The sequence below is a fragment of the Asterias rubens genome, chromosome 16 (genome assembly GCF_902459465.1).
Source record: "Asterias rubens chromosome 16, eAstRub1.3, whole genome shotgun sequence".
Classification (NCBI taxonomy): domain Eukaryota; kingdom Metazoa; phylum Echinodermata; class Asteroidea; order Forcipulatida; family Asteriidae; genus Asterias; species Asterias rubens.
This window is the reverse complement of record NC_047077.1, coordinates 12,571,674-12,596,916: the sequence shown is the minus strand read 5'-3', so window position 1 is coordinate 12,596,916 and position 25,243 is coordinate 12,571,674. Positions and strand designations below refer to the sequence as shown.

The window sequence follows — 25,243 nt, the reverse complement described above, 5'->3', positions numbered from 1 at the left end:
ACGAAGTACCAACTTTATCAGTTCTTTATCGAAACCAACATGGCGTCGCAAAGTAGAGGTAAGGATTTTCCATCCAATAAAACGCTGTTTTATTTACTTATTGTGCAAGTAACTGTGTACTTTTCACAGGTTAATGTTTTTGAAATAATAGGGAAGTGTATGTGTATCTGTCATTGTGTAATTTTGCTGGGAAACGGCAGTATATTTTTAGTAAAAATAGTCGTCTCGACGACGTCCATCACCCATCCGTCGTCGTATATGCACGTAGGTCGAGATTCTCATCAAGTGAATATAACTTTGCATTTTAGTAGGTATTTAACCTGTTAGCAGTACATTTTGGACAGTGTTGGGGTACAAATTTCGGGTAACTTTCCGTATGGCGCCACCACTTTTTCACTCATTTTTACAAAAAGGGATATATCAATGAGGTGAATTAGATACTATATTATTTCATATCGAATGAAAAAGTGGTGGCGCCATGCGGAAACTTTTCCCAAATTTCTGCCTGCCACCACTTTTTCAATAATTTTTTTTCAAAAAGGAATACCTCAGTTGAGTAAATTAGCCCTGATAATTTGTATGATAATATTAATATTTTTTGATAACGAATCCTGCCCAGCAGGGAATGATTTCATACGGCAATTTTGCATAGCAAAATATTTCGACTGAAAATGTTTTGTGTACTCTGAAATAAAATGAATGCTAAGAAGAAAAGGATGAGTAGCAAATGATCGTTGTTAATTTTAGTAGCAACTGATACATTTTGCATAGCATTTTGCTCTGCTATACTTGTATTTGTTTTGAAATAAAAATAGTATTTATTTTAATATTTTATGAAATTTATAATTTATTTTAAGTCAAAATCAAATGATGAAATAGGTTCCTTTTTGACTTTGTAAACATAATTCATCTTCCTATACTGTGCAGAAACCTCCTCTGGAGTATACTCGCACATTGAAGAATACAAAAGTGTTGGCAGGATACGGAAAGTTTTCCTTGCGGCAGAAACAAAAACTTAACGAAATTTAAAAGCCAGCAGAACCACCTTTTAAATAAAGTTATTATTAATAAGGCACATTTAAATTTTTGTCAGACTGACGTCAGATTCATTCGTTAGTTCCATAAAAGTTAGAACTGATGTAATCGTCTTTTTAAATTCATTTTCAGGACTTTGGGAAGGCCTTCGCAAGTGGTATTATGCCAGAGCTGGGTTCAATCAATTAGGTAAGAAAATTTGTCTTGAAATAACCTACATGTATGACACAGCTTTGAGTTGGCTGTAATGTGCAAACACACCAACAAGTGGCGTGTTGTGGCCGAGCGGTTAAAGAGCACTGGACTCAAGGGCTTGTATTTCTGATCATCACAGCCCCATTATTACTGTGGTAAACCATTATTTTATCGCTGCGTCCTTGGGATGCGTCCTTGAGCCGTAGGTCCTGTGGGTTGTGTAATGCACGTAAAAGAACCCAGGGCATGTTACAAAAAATAGGGGATTTACCCCAGTGTTCCTGGTTTGATTGGCAGCATAATACGCCTCAGCACCTTGTAAACCATTAAATGGTGCTAAAAACTGCATTGTAAAAGGAATAGGTCTCATACTTTAAAACATCCTCACTCCTTGCAAGAAAAAGACTGAACACTGAAGCTATTAGTACTATTGAGCGACACTGAGTGACGGATTCGAGCGCTACAAAAGAAGTCACTATTATTATTGTTATAATTAAGACCATAAGTTGAGCTTCCCTCTTGAAGGGATGTAGCAAATTTGTACGCTGGTTAAAGGGGAATTCTAAGGGGAGGAAACAAATAATAGGTTTTGACCTTTTTCAAAATTCTAATGCACCTTCTCAATCATAGGACTACTCCCATACTATTACTTGGGCACAATGATGTGGTCCAGGTGAATCTAGATTGAGGGCTTGTGCCCATGGAAATGTGTAGTCTTGGTGTAAGATGTTATTAAAAGTATTAACCATTACTTAACTATCGCAATCCCCTGCTCCACTTCTCCTCGCCATACTATTGAAAGTTGGCAAAAATGTTTGAAAAACCTCTAGATCACACAACCACTATCAAAACACTATCTTGCTGACGAGATCGCGGCTTATAGAAACGTTGTTGCGCAACGTGTGTAGCATTGGGTGTACATGCACATTATGTAGAGCCTATGGTATTACCCTTGATGTTTTACCAATTCAACAAGAACGCCTTGCACCAAGACTAGAGAACCTTCTTTTCCCCTGGAACAAGCCTGAATTTTGAGACTCTCCCTTCGCAAAATACATTGATGCTTTGTAAAACTTGTCTTGCGTGTTTTCTTCACAGGACTGCTGCGTGATGATACATTGCGTATGACACCGGTGGTGAAGGAAGCTATCCGACGCCTACCAGAAGATGATTATAACATGAGGGTGTTCCGCATCAAGAGAGCTTTTAATCTCACAATCAGGCATAATGTTCTGCCCAAGGAGGAGTGGACGAAATATGAAGAGGTTAGTCCAATATTTGTATCTAAACTCTATAAACCTTGATACACAAACATCCAGAGCTCAACATCAAAACGGCACTGGACACCAATGGTAATTACTCAAAATAAATGTTAGCATCAAAACTTTCTTGGTAATGAGCAATGGAGAGCTGTTGGTAGTATAAAATATTGTGAGAAACGGCTCCCTCTGAAGTAACTAAGTTTTTGAGAAAGAGGTAATTTCTCACTCGGGCGATAAAAGACTTGAAGCCTGAAGCCTTTTATTATGCATCTGAAAGCACACAATTTTGTGCAACAATGGTGTTATTTCTTTCATTATTCTTGTGCAACTTTGATGACCAAATGAGTCAAACTGTTCACAGATTTGTTATTTAATGCTTTACCGGCCTGTATGCTTCATTTTTGAAAGGGCAAGGCCACCAAGGCATTATATCCTTGATAAAGGGCACCCTATGAGGAAATTGTAAACTTGTACTGGAGCATCAAGGCATGGAGGCAATCGCCTTTGATGGCTCTGTGAAGTATCAGGCCTGTGCTTATGTTGGGGATACACCAAGTGAGAATACTGGTCTTTGGCAATTTCCAAATGTGTCCAGTGCCTCGAAGGTGTAAATTGTTACTGTAATGAAACCTACTGTAATGGACCCTCTTTCATTTACAACAGGATTTCCGTTATCTGAAACCTTACATGGATGAAGTTGAAAGGGAAGTAAAGGAGAAGAGAGAGTGGAATCTTCGCTAGCGTCTTCTACGGCGTCTTATTGTCTGCAAGAAACTTGGCTCCTCCTTCCTTTGTTCTCCCTGTTTGAAAGTGTAATATAGTTTGTATTTTACTCTGTGGAAATGAATGGAATTGAAATTAAACAGGATTTTTAGAAGTTTGGGGGACTGAGAAATTTTGTCCATGGGCGTCATTTTAGAAGATTGACCTTAATGTTGTTATAAACTTAAGAGAAATTACGATCAGGGATGTGAGAAGCAGAGTAAATCTTCAAACAAGGTTTATTTTAGAGATTGCATGATTTTGTGTGAACTTACAAAGAATTTGAAGTTTAAAAGATAGACAACGTCTCTCTCTTACAAAATATTTCTAAATCCTGGAGAAAGGTTCGTAGAAAGAATCAGTTATGGTGCATTTAAATACAGCATAAGTTCTAAGCTCCCAAACCTCAGCAAGTTAAGTTTGGGTTTCTCTACAGCTTAAAACAGTAGCTTATGTACATGTACATTCATTGAACAAACTAAAAATCTTATTTAAACAACTAACGATACAGAGCCTATCTAGTGATAAGTTTGTTTGAGCCTTAATCTACTAAACTTGCACATCTGCTTTAAATTTGATGATAAAATGTTTACAATAACACACAACAATTCTGTTCTAAAATGGATTTTCAAAAAAAGTGAAGATGATAAAATGTTCACCCAAATGATTCCTCTAAAGGCATTGAGTTTAATATAGGTTTTCCCAGCCAATTAGTAGAAATCGATTAAAGTTAATTCAAATTTACATATTTCACCCTAATCCACTCAAACACAGGTTTCTTTTTAGGTATTCATGCATTCATGCATCAAATTCGTTTTTGTGCACACATGATTTCTTTTTTCTCCATCAAGATACACTTGAATGGGTTTTATACAAGCCAATACATTTATCATCAACTTTTTTTTTTTATTGTGGTTGGTTCCTTGCAAAGTTTTGCTGAGCAAATACAAATACATTGTACTTGTTAGCAAGCAATTGTCTGCTGTGCATTTTAGTTTTCCCCCTCGAGATAATCAAATATTTTACATTTTGGGATGAATCTTTTGAACGACTTGTTATCAATAAGCATTGATTTTATGAGTGATTATGACAGTTTATGTCCACTTTGTGTGATCTTTAACACCAAATGTTTAGTTTGTGATGAATAATAAAGTATTTTAAGTTGAAAAGAAGTTGAACACTTTGTGAATGCTTTGTATTTTTTTCATTGTGACAGAAGCATATAGACCCATCTTTGTTATTGATACAAGTCGTATTTCATCATAACGCCTTCTAGACTTGGATCTAGACCTGGTTCCAAGTCTGTGATAGTGTTTTTTAGTATACCTGATAGCCATTACATTAAAGCCTGAAATAGCGTTCTCTTGTCAGATTGCGAGTTTGACCATCTGCGATAGTTAATCTGTGGAGGCATTTTGCACGTGCACAGAAATAACACGCAATTTCAGACTTGAAATCAAGTCTTCACCTTCTCAGCCTGAACCGTCCACTCAACTGACGATTGTATAGCCTTGTGGACAAGTCGTTAAATGTCTGTTGCCATGGTAGTAAAACTGCTCTCCAGCAACTATCTTTCTGTGCGAGACTACTGCTCTCAGTACTACAACTTGGGCCCATTTCAAAACCACTGCTTCTGCTTCAGATTCGGCTTGGCCCGCAGTTGGTTTTGCTTTGCTTACATGCTCGGGCTCCATTTTCCTGAAGCCAAAGCCGAGAGCCGTGGATTCGAAAAGTGCCTATCTTGCGAGACTGCTTCTTCTCTGCGCGTGACATGAGAACATTAAGGCTCGCGCAGAGAAGCAGTCTCACCGGACATTTAACGACTTGTCCATAAGTCTAAAAAGTGTATAGCTTCATGTTCAGGGTTCAAATGCAGCTACAAACATGTATCCACATTCTTAGAATATACGTGTACACCCAAGCCACGAGTGGTATCCGCGGAATCCGTGGTGATATTGCTGTTGCAGCGTGTAACAGTAGGATACCTAGCGGGTCTGCCAAAGCGGCTGCATCTCACTCTGAGGGCCCCCTTCCACAAAGAATAGACTCTTGAGTTACAGCAGAATGAGATGAAGACTACCACTCCCTGCGAGGAGATGAGGATGATGAAGATGTACAGTATGACCAGTGAGGAGGTGAGCTTTGCTAGGAATGCAAAAAGCCAGGCGAATCCCATCAGGCTGGAGATCTGGAGACGAAACAGTCAACCGAGGTTTTGCTTATAATATTGGGTGCGTTCGTTTAGCTTCCCTGGGTCGACCGCGGTGTGTGGCCCTTTTTTTCCCAGGACGAACGTGTGCAGATAATTACCCAGTGACGTTCGTCCTGGGAAAAAAAACTACCACACACCGGGGTCGACCCAGGGAAGCTAAATGAACGCACCCATTAATCGTCAACTGTCGTTATAAAGAGCACATTATAAAGAGGTTCTGCTTATAAATAGTCCACCCTCGTTATAAAGAGCATGTTATAAAGAGGTTCTGCTTATAAATAGTCCACCCTCGTTATAAAGAGCATGTTATAAAGAGGTTCTGCTTATAAATAGTCCACCCTCGTTATAAAGAGCACATTATAAAGAGGTTCTGCTTATAAATAGTCCACCCTCGTTATAAAGAGCATGTTATAAAGAGGTTCTGCTTATAAATAGTCCACCCTCGTTATAAAGAGCATGTTATAAAGAGGTTCTGCTTATAAATAGTCAACCGTCGTTATAAAGAGCACGTTAAATAGAGGTCCTATTTATAAAGAGTGAACCCTCGTTATAAAGAGTACGGTGTGGGGAGCTCCTGCTTTATAAATAGTCAACCGTCGTTATAAAGAGCACGTTAAGTAGAGGTCCTACTTATAAAGAGTGAACCCTCGTTATAAAGAGCACGGTGTGGGGAGCTCCTGCTTTATAAATAGTCAACCGTCGTTATAAAGAGCACGTTAAATAGAGGTCCTACTTATAAAGAGTGAACCCTCGTTATAAAGAGCACGGTGTGGGGAGGTCCTGCTTTATAAATAGTCAACCGTCGTTATAAAGAGTATGTTATAAAGAGGTTCTTCTTATAAAGAGTGAACCCTCGTTATAAAGAGCACGGTGTGGGGAGCTCCTGCTTTATAAATAGTCAACCGTCGTTATAAAGAGTATGTTATAAAGAGGTTCTTCTTATAATTAATAGTCGACCGTCGTTATAAAGAGCACGCTGTGGGGAGGTCCTGTTTATAAATAGTCAACCGTCGTTATAAAGAGTATGTTATAAAGAGGTTCTTCTTATAATTAATAGCCGACCGTCGTTATAAAGAGCACATAAAGAGGTTCTGCTTATAAAGAGTCAACCCTCGTTCAAAAGAGCATGTTATACAGAGGTCCTGATTATAAAGAGTGAACCGTCGTTGACAGCCCTCGTTAAAAAGAGCACTGGGCCCAAGTTCATGAAGCTGTTAAGCGGAAAATACTGCTCAGCAAAGTTCTCTGCCAAGCCAAAAACTAAGCGGGGTACCATTCAGTTGCAACAATGTGAACTTTATGGAAATTTGTCTGGTAACCAGTTTCTGTTAAGCAAGATTGTTCTGTGCTTAGCAAGTTTGTTTGCTAATAGACTTTTTGAAATTGTGACCTTCTGGTATAAATAGATTCAGCTGCTTAATGTATACATTCTGAAGTCCCAAATCCCCTTTCTGATTATTTGCTTATTTTTCTTGCTTACAATTATTGTCGGTAAAACAATAGTGTGTGCCTTTAAGATGATGTACTTTACCTTAAGATAGATGGGTAGTTCTTCCATAGCTTGCTTCATCCTGGATGCATCTCCCCTCGCCATCTTCGATTGCATCTTAGCCTTACGGATCCCGTACACAGTGTGAGCAAACAGAACAACATTGAGCAAAAGGGGTGCAGCTAGTGGGAGTGTGAAGGAGTATAGCAGTTGGTACGGGTCTTCCACCCAGCAGAAAGTATCACCACGATACCTAAACAGCCCTTCGGTGTTGACTTCTGATGTGGACTGATACATGGTATCGATGAACAGGCATGGAACGGCAACTAAACACGGGACACCCCAAGCGTACAGATAGTAGAACAGCAGTTGTTTCGCTGTGATCTTCTCACCTGGGAGTTGAACACCCTTCGAAGCGAAGGCATGATTCAGAGTGAAGGCTATGATGTTAGACCACGTGGACGTCATCAACCAGAAAACATGTCCGAAGAATGCCACTAGTATACACAGAATGTCGTTCCATCTGGTGGCCACAGAACTCAACATGAACATCAGGTAAGCGAGAACTAACGATGCAGTGAGGTTCATCAAGGGGCAGTGAATGTTATTCTTTAGACTTGGGAAAATCAAGTATGTCACGAAGGTCGCTGTGGCTAGGGTCATCGACAAGGAGCAACCAACCACAGACATGATCTGCTGGACAAGGGAAAAGTGTGCTTTCTCAATAGTTTTGTTCAAAGTTCCATTCCTGTCGTAATCCAAACACATCTGAACACTGCCATTTCGAAGAATTGAATAACTATTGGGATCGATCTTTTCTCCAGATGGGAGGTATTCTAATGAGTCATTAGCATGCTCAGTGGTGATTGGTCTAAACAGTGACGCACTCAGAGTGGCGAATGCGCAAGTCAGTTTCTGACCGTCACATATCTGCACGTGCGTGCCCCCTCTCTCAAAAGTGGCGGTAGTTTGGCGCCAAAAGTACCTTGTGTCAAATATCGTCTGCCTGTGTGAAAACCACGTGTCATTGGCATACAAAAAACCATAGTAGGTATCATTCATGTAGGGGGCGTCTTGGGTGAAATACAACCAACTCGTAGAACACAAATCTGGATCGGTGTGTCTGACATCACACGTTGGAGAGTAACACTTTACAATGGCAACAGAATGTAAAACAACCCCAGCCGCCAGATTGATACACCTCAGAAAACCTTGCCTTGATTCTTTGAGAACATCAATTGCCTCTTGAAAAATGCTCGCTGTTCTCGTTTGCAAAGTAATTTCTGATGGAATGGTAAACTCATGAGACACTTCTGAACCGCCATTTTGCCAACAAGTTGTCTTGTCTTCAATATCGCCTTCAATACTATCTTTGTGTAAGGGTTCACCCATGGCCTGTAGAAGCGGATCAATCAGACACGATTTCAACGTTGTACTCGCATTGCAGGTGACCTCCCCTTGTAGTTTAACCACAATCCGGAATTCTAACATGGGCACCGTGTCATTTAAACCAAATGATTGAACACATTGCCCGTTTTCCATCAAACCACCCGATGGGCACGATACATATCGGCACCGATTCGCAGTTGGGTCAAAGACAAAGTGGCTGGGACAGTACGTTGTAGTCACAACATTTTCAGAAGTAACCAACTTGAAACTGTTAAAGTCAACCAGCATCGAGAATGAGGGCAACATACTACCGGATTCCTCCAATTCAGGTGGTGAAAGGTTTAATAATATTTTGCAAGTATATTCATCAACTGTGATATTGACGCCACATTCCAAAGCGCAGTGTGGGTTCTTATAGATTTGCCAGGGGTCCGATGCCGTTATTGTAATCGCCGTGTATGAGGCGCATGCCTCACCCATATCACTTTCTGTCGTGCAGTTGGTGATAGCAAAGGGAAAGCATATCCTGGTCAGAGTGGTGTTTAAAGGAAGGAATTTAACATTGCAAGATGTGGACAAATTCTTGTAGTCAATAACTCCGTCCTCTTGAAATTTAATTTTCAACAATTCATGGAATTGAGTGGAGCACTTTATATCAATCTTCCATAAACCCAGTAGTGCGTCATCTTCACCATGGCAGAGTCCGCAGAAGATATTCTTGTATGAGATGTTGCTTACTGAACTTGTGACAGGAGTCTGCAAGTATAGGTCAGAATCAGAAGGGTGTTCACAGAGGTGCCGAAGAAATTCAGGAGCCTGCCCCGGACAGAAGCTGACCAACCAATACCCGAAACTGAAAGCTTTTTTTCTAGGCGAACCTAAGAACCTGCAGATAAAACTGCTCCTTGATATACTAGCAACCTTCGGGTTAGGGTTCTCTAACAACCAATGGGAATGATTGACTCTTGACCCCTTTTCGTAGTCGTAACAACAGTCGTCAAAGTATTCACAAGCATCGTCGCAGTAACATCCGGGGATAGAGTCTGGGGAGGCGTCAGGGTCTGGTTTATCAAGGCTGCATACATGACTAGGATTGCAGACTGGAACCACGTCTGCACTTTTGGATGGTCGGATCATTTGTGCTGTTGGCAGAAAAAAGAATTACATTTATACGTCTTATATAGGGCCGGTGTCTTGTGGACAAGTCGTTGCCGCGGTGAGATAATCGAGTTGTGGCGGTGCTCTCGCGAGATCACTGCTCTCGCGCGAACTGCAGGGGACCGTAGTCGTGAGAGGGGTAGTCTCACGGGGCCAAGAGTCTAGCGATAATACCGCGGGAATCGCAGGGAGATTCAAAATAGAGTCGGAACGCTATCATCGCGACAAACATTTAACGACTTGTCCACAAGTCTAGGGCCGGTATCTAGATTCTGTCCCTAATAATATATAAATGGGAATTTAATTGACTGGAGGAAGGAGGATTCAAATAAGGATGTCGAAACTACTAAAAACCCAACTATTTAAGAATTAAATTTGTCTTGTTTTCCCCTTACATAGGGGTAATGATTCATTTCCAAATTGTGTATATGTGTATTTAAGTTCTGTTATTTATGTTTATATTTCTGTTGTAATAAATTGTAATTTGTTGTATTGTAAAGCGCAGAGATGTTAATACATATAATGCGCTAAATAAATGTAAATTATTATTATTGTTACCAGAAGAAGTACAAAGTTGCCGTATGGGGGACGAATCTCCGGGGGACAAAATCTCATACCACACGTGCACAATTCATGCACGAAGAATAGCCAGCATACATCCGGAATCATAAGAAATATTGCAGTTATAATTATGATCATTGTAGCTCCTTAAAGGAACACGTTGCCTTGGATCGGTCGAGTTGGTCTTTGAAAAGCGTTCTGTAACTGTTTGTTGTAAAATCGGTATGGTTAGGAAGATGTTGTAAAAGTAGAATACAATGATCTACACAAAATGCCTCGAGATTGCATGGTTTTCGTTTGACCTCGTCGACAAACACGGTCGTACATTTATGGGAGTCAAAAAATTTGACTCCCATAAATGGCCGACCGTGTTAGTTTGCGATGTAAAATAAAACCGTGCAATTTTGAGTGATACTTGTGTGGATCATTATATTTTACTTTTAAAACATCTTTCTAACCATATGCATTTCATATTACAAACGGTTTCAAACGCTTTTCATAGACCAACTCGTCCGATTCAAGGCCTTGAACACCCAGCAGGGTGGATATGTGCGCATTACAAGTCTTATTATTATTATTTATTAACGTGTTCCTTTAATAATGAGCTGAGTGGGTCGATTTTACAAAGCATCTTTAAAAAGAGATGTCAATATTATACGGTGATTTGCGTTCGACATCACAATGAGTAATTAAGATTGATCACAGTTCAGCTCAATCTTATTTAATATGCCTACTCTCTGCTGTGAAATCGGCCCTACGCTAATACAAGTAAATGTCGCATTATAATATGGTAGCTTCATCCAGGGCCCAATTTCATAGCACTGCTTAACGGTAAGCAAGTTAGCGTGCTTGCTGTAGCAGACTAATTTGCTTATGCCTGAAATAGCGTATTTCACAGGTCAGCAGAAAAAATGGGCGGTCATATTGCGTGTTCACCGTGGGTTTGCATTGTGACGTCATTTATTTTCGTGCGGTAACGGAAGGTTACCTTTTCGTGTGCTTACGGTTAGCAGCGCTATGAAATAGAAAATGCACAGTAAGCACAAAATCCTTTGCAATCATTATCAACATGTCTACTCATGCACAATAAAGAATCCATAATTACAACGAGGTTATGGGCAAATTTAGATGGTTCAATAACAGACTGTGAGGTCAACGCCATTTTATATTGTAGATGTTTTTTAAGCCACCATTTTACGTTCTGCAAAGCGTGTTTGGTGATCCCAGCAATTCGACAAGGAGAAAAGTATATATTTTCCCCGTGATGAAAGACAAATATTTGTAAAAATTGATAATAGTTTCTGAATCCATACATTTTGTTATTTAAACCAAATTTATTAAAGCAGCTGCACAATACATACAAGTAAACAAATAGCAGATACCACAATATACATGGTATGTATCTACAGCTGCCATTAGATGTCTGGAAGTCCATTTTTTTTTTTTTGAAAACTCGTTTGCTTCTCTAAGTTCAACAGACACAGTATGACATCTTTAAGGCACTAGACATTAATTCGGTAATTACTCAAAATATTAGAAGCATACAAACTTACTTGGTAACGAGCAATGGAGAGCTGTTGATAGCATATAACATTGTGAGAAACGGTTCCCTCTGAAGTAATGTAGTTTTTGAGAAAGAGGTAAATTCTCACTGAAATTAAATACCCTTTTAGGCATCTGAGAAAGCACACGAATTAATTGTGTGACAAGAGTGTTTTTTTTCTTTCATAATTCTCTTGCAAATTTGATGACCAATTGAGCCCAAATTTTCACAGGTTTGTTGTGTTATACATGTGTTAGGATACACCAAATGAGAATACCGATCTTTGACAAAATTACCAAACGTGTCCAGTGCCCTTAAACAATCATTACTCTGAAAAAACCCCAATGCTTACAATTTTATGATACAATTTTTCTCCGTTCTATAAAATAATACTTACTTTTCCAGGCTGAACACCCACCGATAGCAAGAAACACGCTCATCAACCAGAAAGCGTACATTTTGCAAACCGCAGCACTTAGAAGTGAAACGTATCTCAAAAAGCCTTTATAAATGACTATTGCCTAAAGCTCCTGAACATCTTACCATGTAAGTTTGATTGACGTTTAATTTCAGAGTCACTACCAAACGTAAACAGACAACTTAAAGGCAGTGGACACTTTTGGTATTTTACTCACAATAATCATTAGCATAAAACCTTACTTGGTAACGAGTAATGGAGAGAGGTTGATAGTATAAAACATTGTGAGAAACGGCTCCCTCTGAAGTGGAGTAGTTTTTTCAAGAAAGAAGTAATTTTCCACAAATTTGATTTCGAGACCTCACATTTAGAATTTGAAAAATCAAGCATCTGAAAGCGCATAACTTCGTGTGACAAGGGTGTTTTTCCTTCCATTTTTATCTCGCAGCTTCGACGACCAATTTGAGCTCAAATTTTTCACAGGTTTGTTATTTTGTGCATAATTGAGATACAAATAGTGAGAAGACTGGTCTTTGACAATTACCAAAGGTGCCCAGTGCCTTTAAGGCGATAAGACTAGTTGTTACTACAGTTACAGCTTTCAGAATCAACAAATTACTGCCATATATAAAGGCGGCTATTATCAAGGTTTGTTTAATCTGTAATTAATGAGTAAAAAGGCTTTTAATGGACACCAACCAATATTATGCTATTGATATGGACATGGACGTTCTTTACAGAAAATTGTTCCATGTTAGTCTTGATATCACCCTGCTTGTTGTATATTAGTCACCGGTAGAAGGCGCTATCATGGGCTGTTTTTGCATTGAATGACCTTTTACAATCATGAATTGGCCTATATAGCCTGAACATCTGACGTCACACTAACTTCGAGGCTCGTGAAAGACACGGGCCCGGACTAGAATTGGCCGGGCAGCGGTTTTTGTTTTTGTTTTTACACCGCAGTGAAGGGTTTTGTACTGTGAACTGCAAATTCCTAAATAAGCAGCCGGGCAAGTCTCCAAATGTTTCTTTGTGTGACACAGAAATCTCACCACCAGTACTTCGTGCTGTGGGCAGTAATGCGTGTTGGGTTAGCGTTAGCCGCAATCTCAAGCGACTGGAAGGAGAGACCACTCACGCAAAAGTGGCGAAAGTTGCGTTTTTGGGGGGATAAATTATTCATAGAGTAAGGAACGTGCATCCATTCATAACTTGTATGCAAAGTGCTACTACGAACAAATCAAAATGTTGACTTTCCCCAGTTTTCTCGATTTGTTTAGAAAAGGTTGAGTTAGTGTTGAGAAGGTGAGTTCATGGTGATATAAGTTTGGAAAATACGAGAATGGATGATCAGTTACTTGGACATAATCTGGAAAAACTTGCGTGAACAAAACAAACGAGAATGCATCATGCCACAAAGCATTTTATACACAAATCCAAGGTGGATGAGAGTCTAGTAATGTTGTCCCATTGTAGACTGATCCGCTGACACCCGTCCGTCGCTTCTGATTGGTTTGGACTTTTGCTTGAGATTTAAAGAAAACATAAGAAACCGCAATCAAGTTGTAGAAGGTCCTAATGGCTGCCCCACACTCGGTTCGTGGTCTCCACTTCTAGTCGCTTTGGGTAGCAGCTCTACGAACTTACGAAGCTGTCCAAGCTGTCCACACATTAATACAATGAGCGTCCTAAATCAAGACCAGCTTCGTGTTGCATTAGGATCCTGTATAGTGGAATAACGCTACATATTTGTTGTTCGAGTCCCCGATGTCTTATTGCTGTCATTTTTGGACTTGAGCATTGCGCGAGATGATGGCGTCTGGGACCCATACCCACTACGCGATTCGCCACGCCGCATGAGGTTTCTCCAGAGAGACCAGACTTTCTTATTACAGATGAAGGAGAGGAAGATGAGGAGACCTTGACAGGAGTTGAGAATGATGAAGATGTACCAAAGAGCGGCTAGGTCACTGAATGCTGCTGCAAACCCGAAGATCCACGTAAAACCCATCAAACTGGAGATCTACACAATACAAAAAAAGAGTTATCACAAATTACTAATTGCAAATTATTACCGAACACCAGAACTTAATATGAATGTGAAGGTTAGTCTATAGCAGACCTGATGTGTATGCTCCGTTTCCGAGAGGGAAGGGGCACCAGGCATTTCTCCTTGGTAGATGGCATCTGTGAGAAAATTGCCACACAAGCATTTCAAGGGAACCAAGGTCATGGTGACCGGGGGCAAGGAGGCAATCGCTTCGCTGCCTCAGTGAGGTATCAGTTCTGTTATTATATTCTACCAACGGTGGTTTACAAGTTTAATGATACATCTATAAATTGAGTTCCATTTCGGTGGCTTACCTTCGCATATATAAGAAGCTCCTCTCTTGTTCTCTGGGCATCAGACAGATCAGTTGATAGAGCCATTTTAGTTTGCTTCTTCGTCAAGCGAATTCCACGCACGGTGAAGCTAAACAAGACAATGTTCACGAATACAATTACACCAATTGGAAGCCCGAAGGCTATCAGGTTGGTATATCCATTGCCAATCCAACACACATTCTCATCGCCATACCATAGAGGTATATCAGTGCAGTCACACAGATGGATCACCAGGCATGGCAACACGATTCCCATGGCAACACAAACAGTAAACAGAAGTTGAAGAACTATAACTCGCACGCCACCTTCAACCCTTTGTAGTCTGGATCGGTAGGCGAATGTTTGGTGAAGGTCAAATGCCAAGACGCTGGTCCAGAGGACTGCTGATAACCAGAAGAAGTGGCCTAAGAAAGCCACAGCGGTGCAAGCAGCCGGATTGATGGTTGCTGAGCCACTTAGAAGAAACAATAACTGCGCCATGAAGAGACTGGCTACCAGTCCCATGATGGCTACACTGATGCGTTTACGGAGCTCCTTGAAGAGACAATACGTAGCAAATGTCACCGCTGCAGCAACCATCGATATGATATTGCCAACGAGGCTCAAGCCTTGCTGCAGTGTGGAGAAAGCGAAAAAATTTACCACAGAAGTTTTGTTCTGTGTACCATTTTTCTCGTTAAAGGAACACACTTGTATATATCCGTTTTCTAACCTTATGTACTCGTCTTTCATGAATCTATCTCCTGTTGGAGTGTAAGTTAATACCCCCGTTTTGTTTTCGTCGTCCTGGAAAAGAGAAGAGTTGAAAGTTTCCAGAGGGCAAGATAGCGTCGTGTCAGCGCAGATCTCCAACACGGTAAAATGTTCAAAAGAATTTTCCCGCCTTTTGAAGCTGGCTCGTATTATCGTCTGATTCAAGGTGTACCACGTCTCAGATGCGTTTACGTACACAAAGGTTGTACTGTTCTGAATAGAGAGGGCGTACTCGTCACCGACTATCCTCCAATCAGCGGAGCAGTTCTCAGTCAGCATGTTCTCACATTGCTGCTCAAGCTCTATAGTCCATGCCTTGCTAACGTTAAACATCGAACACAATGGAGATTTATCTACTGGCAGTGACAGCTCTAGGATTCTCCTGTGGCCACTCAATGTTTGACTACTTTCCTTGGCTTGAAAATATAAACGTGATAGCCCTGGGCAATCTGTAGACTGGGATGATGGTGTGACGAGTGTAAGACCCTGGCCAAGTTTTGTAAAATCTTCAAGACATTGTCGAACATCCTCAGGCTGAACACCAGCTGCGAGTACATCCGGTAGTTCACCTTGGCACTTGTCACCGAAAGTGACAGTCACCGCGACATCAATGTCATCGTCACCGCCTCCACATGCTGGTCCCGATGTCATGGACGCATAATCAAGCACACATTGGCCACCTTTGATGATATAACCTGCTGCGCATGACAGTTTGCGACACTTTGAGACAAAAGGGTCGTAAACTTCATTAACAGAACATTCCACTGTTTCTGCCTTCAAGATCTCATTCTCTCTGAGGATTGTCACCTTGCTGTCGGATCGGAAATTAAAGATGATCGAGAGAGGAGGTGGACCTCGACCACCTGTTATCGGGGGGTATGTTACTCCCGTTCCCAATCCACCATCATCAATTAATACGTCAATTAAACCACTCAGATAGAACACGGGAAAAACACCAAGGCAGTATGTTGCAGATTCGTTCCGGTCCGGTCCGTTCGGGAGATTACACAGAGCGCAGTGCGGATTCCGAAACAGTTGTCCACCAAGATTAGTCTCGGTGAGTGCTGTGTACGACTCACACGCGTCGGTGAGGACGTCCTCTTCTGTTGGACAATGACGTATGACATTCGGGTAACAACCACGTGGATAAGCCATCGTGTTATTGATGTCATATGGTTTGAGGTAAAGAACATCACAGCCGAGTTCGGTTTCGACCCGCTTAAGGTTTGCGATGGAGCTTTGCAGAAGTTCAGACGCAAGTTCAGCATACAAGGGTTGGTCTGAACACTCCACATAAATTTCCCACGGTATTAAGTCGCTCTGATCTTCCCCATGACACAGACCGCAATATATATTGCGGTAGTGGAGGCCATTGTTCGTTCCATAGCATGGGATTGTAGCAAAAACGTCGTCTTGGTCTGGGTTCTCACATTGAACAGCCGTCTGTGTGTCAGCTGTGTCTTTTGGACATGAACTCACATAGAGATAGCTGGTTGATTTGTTGGTCGGTAAAATGCAAGAGAAACTCTGCGGCTGTTTGAAAAGAAAGGGAAAAAACAGAATAAAATGGCACGAAATAAAACACATAATAAACACTTCGTCAGTTTTCAAAAGTTCATAAAGCAATTTAAGTCTTGATTCATAATGCTTCAATAATGTTATTTATTAACCTCGCCGAGAGAGGGCGCTATCACCCCAAGAACAGCTATCGTGGAAAGATGTCAATATCTTGATCAAAGGCAAAGCAAAACTAGCCCAAGCGTCACACTTTCAGGCTTGTGAATTACACCAGATATCTGATATTCAGTCTTGAGCATAAACGTCAATCTATATACGTACGTCAAAGCACATAAAAATGACCTCTCGCATTCATTTAACATGGAAATTTGCAGTCATATCCTACTGAATAACACGTATGTACATTATCCTTGCAGATAAAGGACAAGGGACAAGTCTATTGCAAACACGTGCAGTCAACGAACCGTTAGAGTGGATCTCCAAGTATCGTCGCGAGGTGGCGCCTTCTCAGCACACTCCCCAGTGGAGTATTCGAAACAGCAGTCTCCATAGAGTGAACACTCTGGATCGCAACTGCAAAGTTGTTTTTCTCCACAGTAAGAGCTATCACAGAAGTGTGGATCACAAAGCCCCACGGATGTATTACTAACAGTGACAACGCGAACTGCATGACAAAATAAACAGAGAAAAGTGTCAAACATACACAATCGAATAACATGCAACTTGTAACAGCTGTAACGGTGTCCTACATCACAAAGCCAAAACAAGGTGACGTACTTGTTTTGAAGCTACGTGTAGACATTTTGTTTCATTGGTTTTGTTTTAAACGAGTTTCCTCACTGTTGGTTCGTTTGTTTGTTTGTTTGTTTGTTTGATGTTTGTTTGTTTGTTTGTTTGTTTGTTTGTTTGTTTGTTTGTTTGTTTGTTTGTTTGTTTGTTTGTTTGTTTGTTTGTTTGTTTGTTTGTTTGTTTGTTTGTTTGTTTGTTTGTTTGTTTGTTTGTTTGTTTGTTTGTTTGTTTGTTTGTTTGTTTGTTTGTTTGTTTGTTTGTTTGTTTGTTTGTTTGTTTGTTTGTGCGGAAACAAGGGTGGGTTTTCCCCGTTATTTTCTCCCAACTCCGATGACCGATTGAGCCTTAATATTCACAGGTTTGTTACTTTATATAGAAGTAAAGCAGTTTTGAGAAAGAGGTAATTTCTCACTCAAATAATTATTAGCAGACTTCAGGCCTAAAGTCTTTTTAAGCATCTGTAAGCACACAAAGTTTGTGCAACAAGGGTGTTTTTCTCATTACGTTCTTGCAACTCCGATGATGCCAATATTGAGTCAAAATTTGTACAGAATTGTTATTTTTTGCACGGGACACTGCAAGTGCGGATACTGGTCTTAGACTATAACCAAAGGTGTCCAGGGGTCGATTTCAAAATTTAATGGCTAGCCAATAGTTAGGACGAGTAACTTGTCCTAACTCGAGATAAAACTTCGAACTCTTTGTGAAATCCACCCCAGCCTTTAAAGACCAAACAAAATAGCAAACAAAAATGTTCACCATTTTAAATATTGTACATTGTATATAATAATTTTTATTTTCCCGAAAACAAAATTATGAAAAAATGCTTAGCGTCTGCCTGCCCGCAGCAAACCTCAAACAAAAGCCGTCGATGGCATTTTGAGAAAGGCTCCCAAAGTGACGTCACTGGATGTGGGAGAGAACGAAACGGCTGTTTACGGTGGTCGTAAACGAGTTTCCTAACTGTTTTTGTTTGTTTGTTTATCTCTATCAAGTTGTACATTCATCTCGGTCACACTTCCCCATGCGTAGGCTAGACTCGTCTCTAGGGACGGGCTAACAACAGTCTCGCCATGTCTCATAATTTATAACCGAATGACGTAACTTTGTTCTGACTTATCATTCGAGAATGTGTAACACTTTAATTTCCAACACATGTGATATGTCCCTCAACATTTTTATAATGGAGATTATTTTCCCCAAAGTTAAAAATGAACATTAATCTTTGGAAAACGTTTTACCTGACAGTGGTATCAAATGTCCATACTAATTAATTACCAAGTGTTTTGATAGTACATGTACCCTCATGTGACAAATTTTGATGGTATAACATAAGAGGGTTGGCGAAGGCTGCAACATTGCATCATCATAACGTTAAAATGTTCATACGTCTCAGATAAAAATGTTTTTGAATCCCTCTCTCTAAAAACCACATTCCTATGTCCCCCTCAGAAGTAAACGCATTGAAGGCAGTGGACACCATTGGTAATTACTCAATATATTTTTATGCATAAAACCTTACTTGGTAACGAGTAATGGGGAGAGGTTGATTGTATAAAACATTGTGAGAAATGGCTCCTACTGAAGTAATGTAGATTTTGGGAAAGAGGCAGTTTTTCACGAATTTGAATTTGAGACCTCAGATTTAGAATTTTGAGGTCTCGAAATCAAGCATCTGAAAGTACACAAATTCGTGTTATTTCTTTCATTATTATCTCGCGACTTTGACGAACAATTGATTTCAAATTTTCACAGGTTTGTTATTTTTGTATGCATGTTGAGATACACCAAGTGAGAAGACTGGTCTTTGACAGTTACCAGAAGTGTCCAGTGTCTTTAATCAACAGATGTAGAACGTCTCTTAAGTGTGGTCATTACTTTTTGGAGTAGGTAATTTACCAAAGGAACGTATTTAACCTTAGGGCATTATTCACTGTGCGTCGTATGACCAAATGGAATTAGTCAACGTACTTCAGCTGTCAACAAATACCAGGTGATACATTCCACTCAACTGATCAGTCGTCCTTCAGTCAGTGGGTAATGGCTGGTGAATTCTTTCTATAGACGATGTGACCTGTGACATCACATGTTTACAAAAGAGCCACAGAGCCTGGACTTCCTGCAGGCAGGATTTGTACACAGCTAATGGAAGAAATCATAACTCTTGCATTTTATGTAGATTGCACTGTCTAATTCCTATCAACTTTTGATATGATGAAAGGGGGCACATCTCAAAACTTGTCTAGCTTTTACTTTCATAACTCTTGGTTTTGTGTGAAAATTATGACACAAAATGTCAACTTTCCCATAGGACTTGTGTAGTATTGTGCCTGCCAGAATACTGAAAGAATATACAAGGTCACACTTATTGCAAACAAAGTTCAATATTAACTCATAATACAATATGCAAATTGGCCTTTATCGTGTAGAACCACAAGTGAATGTGAGATTTAGCGAGAGACGATGGTAAAGTGAAAATCATAAATCAATCAATCAATTACAAAACATTTATATAGCTGCCGTCATCTGTCGTCGAGAGTACTTAACAACCTTGTGAAGACGAGATCACAATGAAAATGCTGGCCTTCACCATAATTAGAGGCAGGTGGGTGGGGAGAGGGGGGTGGGGGTAAGCATTATACCTCCACTCATGCTTCAAGATAACCATAGTCTTGGTTCAAGCATCAAGACTCTCCTGTTGTTAATATCTTTATGACCCAAGAGGGTGCGCTCTCACCATAGACCGCCATCACCTCGAGAAGAGTTTTGAACCCACTCTAAACGTAAAGGAGTGAAAAACACCACTCTTTGACATTTCGAGTTGTCCCTAAAAAGCTCTTTAAAAAGAGTGGTGGTTATTTCACTCTTTCAGAGGGGTTTTACTCAAGGACAGAGTAAAAACAATCAATCAAAAAGAGTGGAAGACCACCCCTAAAAAAAGAGTTGTCCCTCATATGGCTATTCAAAGAGTGCCTTTTCACTCTTTTACATTTAGAGAGACACCAGTGTACTGTCAGTGATAAGCGACGCTGACGGTTCGCCCTGAGATGTGTATTCAAAGAGTCAATCAGCCTAGATAGATTAAAGGCAGTGGACACTATTGGTAATACATATTGTCAAAGACTAGCCTTCACAGTTGGTGTATCTCAACATATGCATAAAATAACAAACCTGTAAAAATTTGAGCTAAATCGGTCGTCGAACTTGCGAGATAATAATGAAAGAAAAACACCCTTGTCACAGGAAGTTGTGTGCGTTTTGATTTCGAGACCTCAAATTCTAAATCTGAGGTCTCGAAATCAAATTCGTGGAAAATTACTTCTTTCTCGAAAACTATGGCACTTCAGAGGGAGCCGTTTCTCACAATGTTTTATACCATCAACCTCTCCCCATTACTCGTTACCAAGAAAGGTTTTATGCTAATAATTATTTTGAGTGATTACCAATAGTGTCCAGTGCCTTTAAATGAACAATACAGAATTGATAGGAAAGAAGAAAAAACTCGTCTTAGATCACAGATTTACATAAAACTTACACAGTCTAATCATGGTCTAATGATGATGATAGTAGACGACATCCCTTGAAATATTTGTGTCTGAAATAAAGAAAACTATCTTCCTGTTTGGAGTTCATCGCTCAGTGAGCGTTTTATTATTTTAATTTTAAATTTATGTCGTGCAATTAACGTGTAATCGGTTTTCACTACTTTCTCGTGACTCAGATGGCCGATCGATCTCAAACTTCTACAGGGTTGCCAGTATATGTATTATGGTGGATTACATTAAGTACTTTTTACACTGCCAGCAACTTTTTTGTTTTGGCATATACACCGATTCTAATGTTAATTTAAAGGTCTTGTGTTTCTAAACAGCAGAGTGTCAGGCATTTCAAAATGTATGCAGTTCTTTTCAGAAAGGGCAAGGGCACCAATGCATTTTCTCATTGATAAAGGGCACTCTGTAATGAGGAGCATTTCAAAGGCACATACCAAGCCAGTAGCTAGGGACATGGAGGCAATAACACTCCTAAATAAATGTGGAAAATATTACAACAATGATCAGTGTGTAAATTATGGCGGCCCTGAAGGGACAAAGATATTTGCGATGTGCGATGTCCCTTCAGGGTCACCATAGTAAATTCCCTACCAGCTGATAATTGCCCTGGAATGTGTGCAAGGTCAAACTCACAGTGTAATGTGCGTGCCTATACATGGACTGATTAGCGTTAAATTGTGATATACATGGTCACACGTCACACCATGGGGGTAGAATTCTACACCTCCATCATCACACGAACTCGACACACGTACTAAGCCCGGTTCACCCTTACTGCGAATGCGAACGTGAGGCAAATTTGACGTGAATTTTGATGTCACAATCCTCCTTTCGCACTCGCAGCGATATTCGCAAGTGAGTTGAGCAAAGCTTTTGCCCAAGTTTATGTTTGCTTTTGTGCAAGGAGTTATGGAGGTGTTGCAAGGAAGCCCCCCTTTCAGTGCATTTTTACTATATTTTAACTGACATCAGTGTAAAAACAAATACGTGTGTGGAAATGGAAATATACTTTGAAAAACATCAACATATCACATTTTAATGTGAACCCCAAAACACACAAAATTCTGCACATGAGAAAATATAAATTATTAGTTGCAAACTGCTTTACCAACCAAATGGACCTATGGTTAAAATGCAAAAAAAGCTGAGTATTTCTCAAAGGCTAAATGACAACAGAACATAATATCCTAAAGACGAGCAGAGTATCTGTTCGAAACTTCGAGACCAAAACCGGCTCTTTTCAACTCAACACTATCCCAAAAGATTTAACAGATGCTTTTTGTACCCGCAAGTTCACTTTATCACACCAATATTGAACAGGTAAGAGTAATAATAATAATAATATTTGAGTTTATATAGCGCTTTTTCACTCCCGAATGGGTGTCTCAAAGCGCTTCAAATTATTACCCCTGGTACGTCACTGGGCCTTAATTCACTCCTTAAACCATCTCAGCTCCCTGGGGAGTATACAGCCTCGTGCAACAAATGCGCTACTCGGCTAAATCAATCACAAGAACCATCTCTGCCCTCACAGGTCCCCATTTCGAGAGAAGCAATAATGGGTCGAGAGAAGCAATAATGGTTAAGTGTCTTGCTCAGGGACACAAGTGTCACGACCGGGATTCGAACCCACACACTGCTGAACAGAATCAGCAGAGCTTGAATTCGGTGCTCTTAACCGCTCGGCCACGACACCCCACAACGTAAGCAGTGAAGTGGAGAGGAGGGGGGGGGGCGGGGAGCCAGAAAGCACCCCAAACAACAATAACGAGGGAATCTTCCAGAACATACGACGTGTGTCTCAAATAAGACTCTCCTGGATTTGTCACAACAGGGCGCGCTATCACCCCCAACGCGCTATCAACCACAAACCGCTGTCACCCGAGAACCGCTATCACAGGAGAGTTTTGGCACATTCGTTAAATCTCCCCCCAAAAAGGGGCGGGCTCTGCGGGAAACCTATGCATTATGTTTCCCCCCGATTTTGGGGGGCGATTTAACGAATGTGCCAAGACTCTCCTGTGATAGCGGTTCTCGGGTGATAGCGGTTCGTGGTTGATAGCGCGTTGGGGGTGATAGCGCGCTCTCTTGTGACAAATCCAGGAGAGTCTTGAACCAAGACTAAATGTTAACTGGACCATGATATTTTTTACGAGACTACAAATTTCACAAGACTAAACAAAAGTTCCGGATACAGTTCAACCATGGTTCAACATACATAAATTGACTGTATTTATTTGAACAAGCTCGGTGGCATGTAAGAGAAGGGTTATCTCATTTGTCTGTGTGGGTAATAGCTTATAGAATTGAAATTAGTAAGACTTTAAGTCAACATTGGAACAAAATTTATTTAAGTAAACTAAAGAGTCTGTACGTTTTATGGTTTGTGGGTAATATGGCAAACAAACTTACAAAGTACAGAAGCTAGCTACTGCGTTAATGAAGAATATATCACTTTTTATCCCCATTTTTTTTAATGAATATACCTTACAATGAGCGTTACCGTGGTAACGCTTCTCAGATTGTGTATTCCTGTGCGGAGTATTCTTCCTGCGTCTATAGGGTGCGTTCGTTTAGCTTCCCTGGGTCGACCCCGGTGTGTGGCGTTTTTTTTTCAGGACGAATGTGGGTAATTATCTGCAGACGTTCGTCCTGGAAAAAAAACCCGTCACACACTGGGGTCGACCATGGAGGTAGAATGGGTCGACCCAGGGAAGCTAAACGAACGCACCCACTATGAGTAGGGTAGATGGCCTTTTCGATCCAAAACGGAGCTTCTTCAGAGAGACATAAAGTACAAACAAAGTACATAAGTACACTTTTTATACATTTTTTTTATTTTTATAATTCTACTTTTAATTGGTATTCTTTTTATGACCAGCTGGACAGGAGAGCCTCTCGACAGGAACTATGTTTCTTTTAGGCAATCCTTCGGGCTCCAACTGTTTCTTTTTCTTTAGTATATTTAAATTCCTCTCTGCTGTATTGTTCAATGTTTTAAACCTAATTAGTGTGCATTATTGTACTTTTTATTCCCGAGAAATGAAATATATATACATCTATATAAATTTGAATAGAAAAAGAGAATCCAGAAATTGATTAATATACATGTGTACTCAGTACTCACCGTTATTAGGAGGGGAAAAGTAGTACTGGGAGTCGTAGTCGTAGTTATAGCTCATGTCGTAGTCATCGGTAGTTGGGTTGAAGTAGGAGTTGAAGGCTGCTGATATACCAGCCGGACCAAGGCTAGATGACAACCCACCAAGTAAGATATGAAGAAAAAGACATATCTCTGGTGCGCTTAAGATCCTGTGGCCCGACATCATAAACACACACCACTGAGTAGCTACGAGGTGGAAAATAACAACTGGTTCTGGCAACCGAATGATGTGTGTGCACACGTGTGGTGCAGTGACTGTTTTCAATCTACACGTCCCACCACGTATGGCACGTACACAGAAGGTATATGCATTGTATTCTTCTGTTTAGCGTAGTTGACTTGTTATTATGCATTGACAGCAAATAAACACTTAGTTTTCGTAGTTTTATTGTATACCCAAGCACGAAGAGAATAAAGGGTCTGGCATGTGGTAGATGATATCGGGGACTTGAAAGCTCGAGGTACAAAATCACACCTTACTCTATGATCACAACAACCTACTCCAACCATGCTCCAACACTGACGGTGTGACGGTTCAATCAAACTACAATTAAGTGGCTCCCTGCAAGAAGCATTGTGACTTTACGAGTGTGACGCATGCAACCTGTATAGTTTCTTGGCCTTTCAGCATGCACCACCACACACAGTTCACACGCCCATATGGAGGAAGAAAGCCCGAAAGACGAAATGACAAGCATTTACGATCCTTTCAAGACTAAGGCACGGCGTATAAGGAGGAAGTCAGATTCACCACACAGCAGTGAATTTATATTTTCATTTGAAGTAATCAAGTTAAATGATCATCACAGTTCCATTCTGCCGTATAGAGAATGGTTTCCCTCTAATCTATGCATGAACAGTCTATCCGTCATGGAAGAGTGTGTGTATAGTCTTTTTCTCCAGAGTTTATTGCTGTACAGTCTAGTCTAGTATCTCCAGCAGCAGAGTCTCGCTGTGGTCTAAAGAATGGTCTGATCGTAGGGAGCAAGTGATTCTAGTTTATTGCTTTATGAAGACAATGAAGGTTAACTACATGAAACTTGAGGCATCTGCT

At 40.4% G+C, this 25,243-nt stretch overlaps 2 protein-coding genes across 2 annotated transcripts; one reads left to right on the top strand and one right to left on the bottom strand.

The window, feature by feature from the left end:
- Window positions 1–4,432, top strand: LOC117300982 (cytochrome b-c1 complex subunit 7-like). The gene is made up of 4 exons (XM_033784856.1): window positions 1–58; window positions 1,168–1,224; window positions 2,329–2,495; window positions 3,156–4,432. Exons 1-4 carry the CDS (start codon window positions 40–42, stop codon window positions 3,231–3,233), a joined length of 321 nt encoding a protein of 106 aa, XP_033640747.1. The 5' UTR covers window positions 1–39; the 3' UTR covers window positions 3,234–4,432.
- LOC117301123 lies at window positions 3,240–25,164 on the bottom strand. The gene is made up of 8 exons (XM_033785012.1): window positions 24,154–25,164; window positions 17,148–17,347; window positions 14,392–16,698; window positions 13,773–14,050; window positions 13,458–13,552; window positions 6,998–9,486; window positions 5,272–5,442; window positions 3,240–3,326 (listed from the first exon to the last, which is right to left on the bottom strand). The coding sequence occupies exons 1-8, from the start codon at window positions 24,353–24,355 to the stop codon at window positions 3,240–3,242; spliced, it is 5,829 nt and encodes a 1,942-aa protein (XP_033640903.1). The 5' UTR covers window positions 24,356–25,164.
- Window positions 25,165–25,243: the final 79 nt, after the last annotated feature.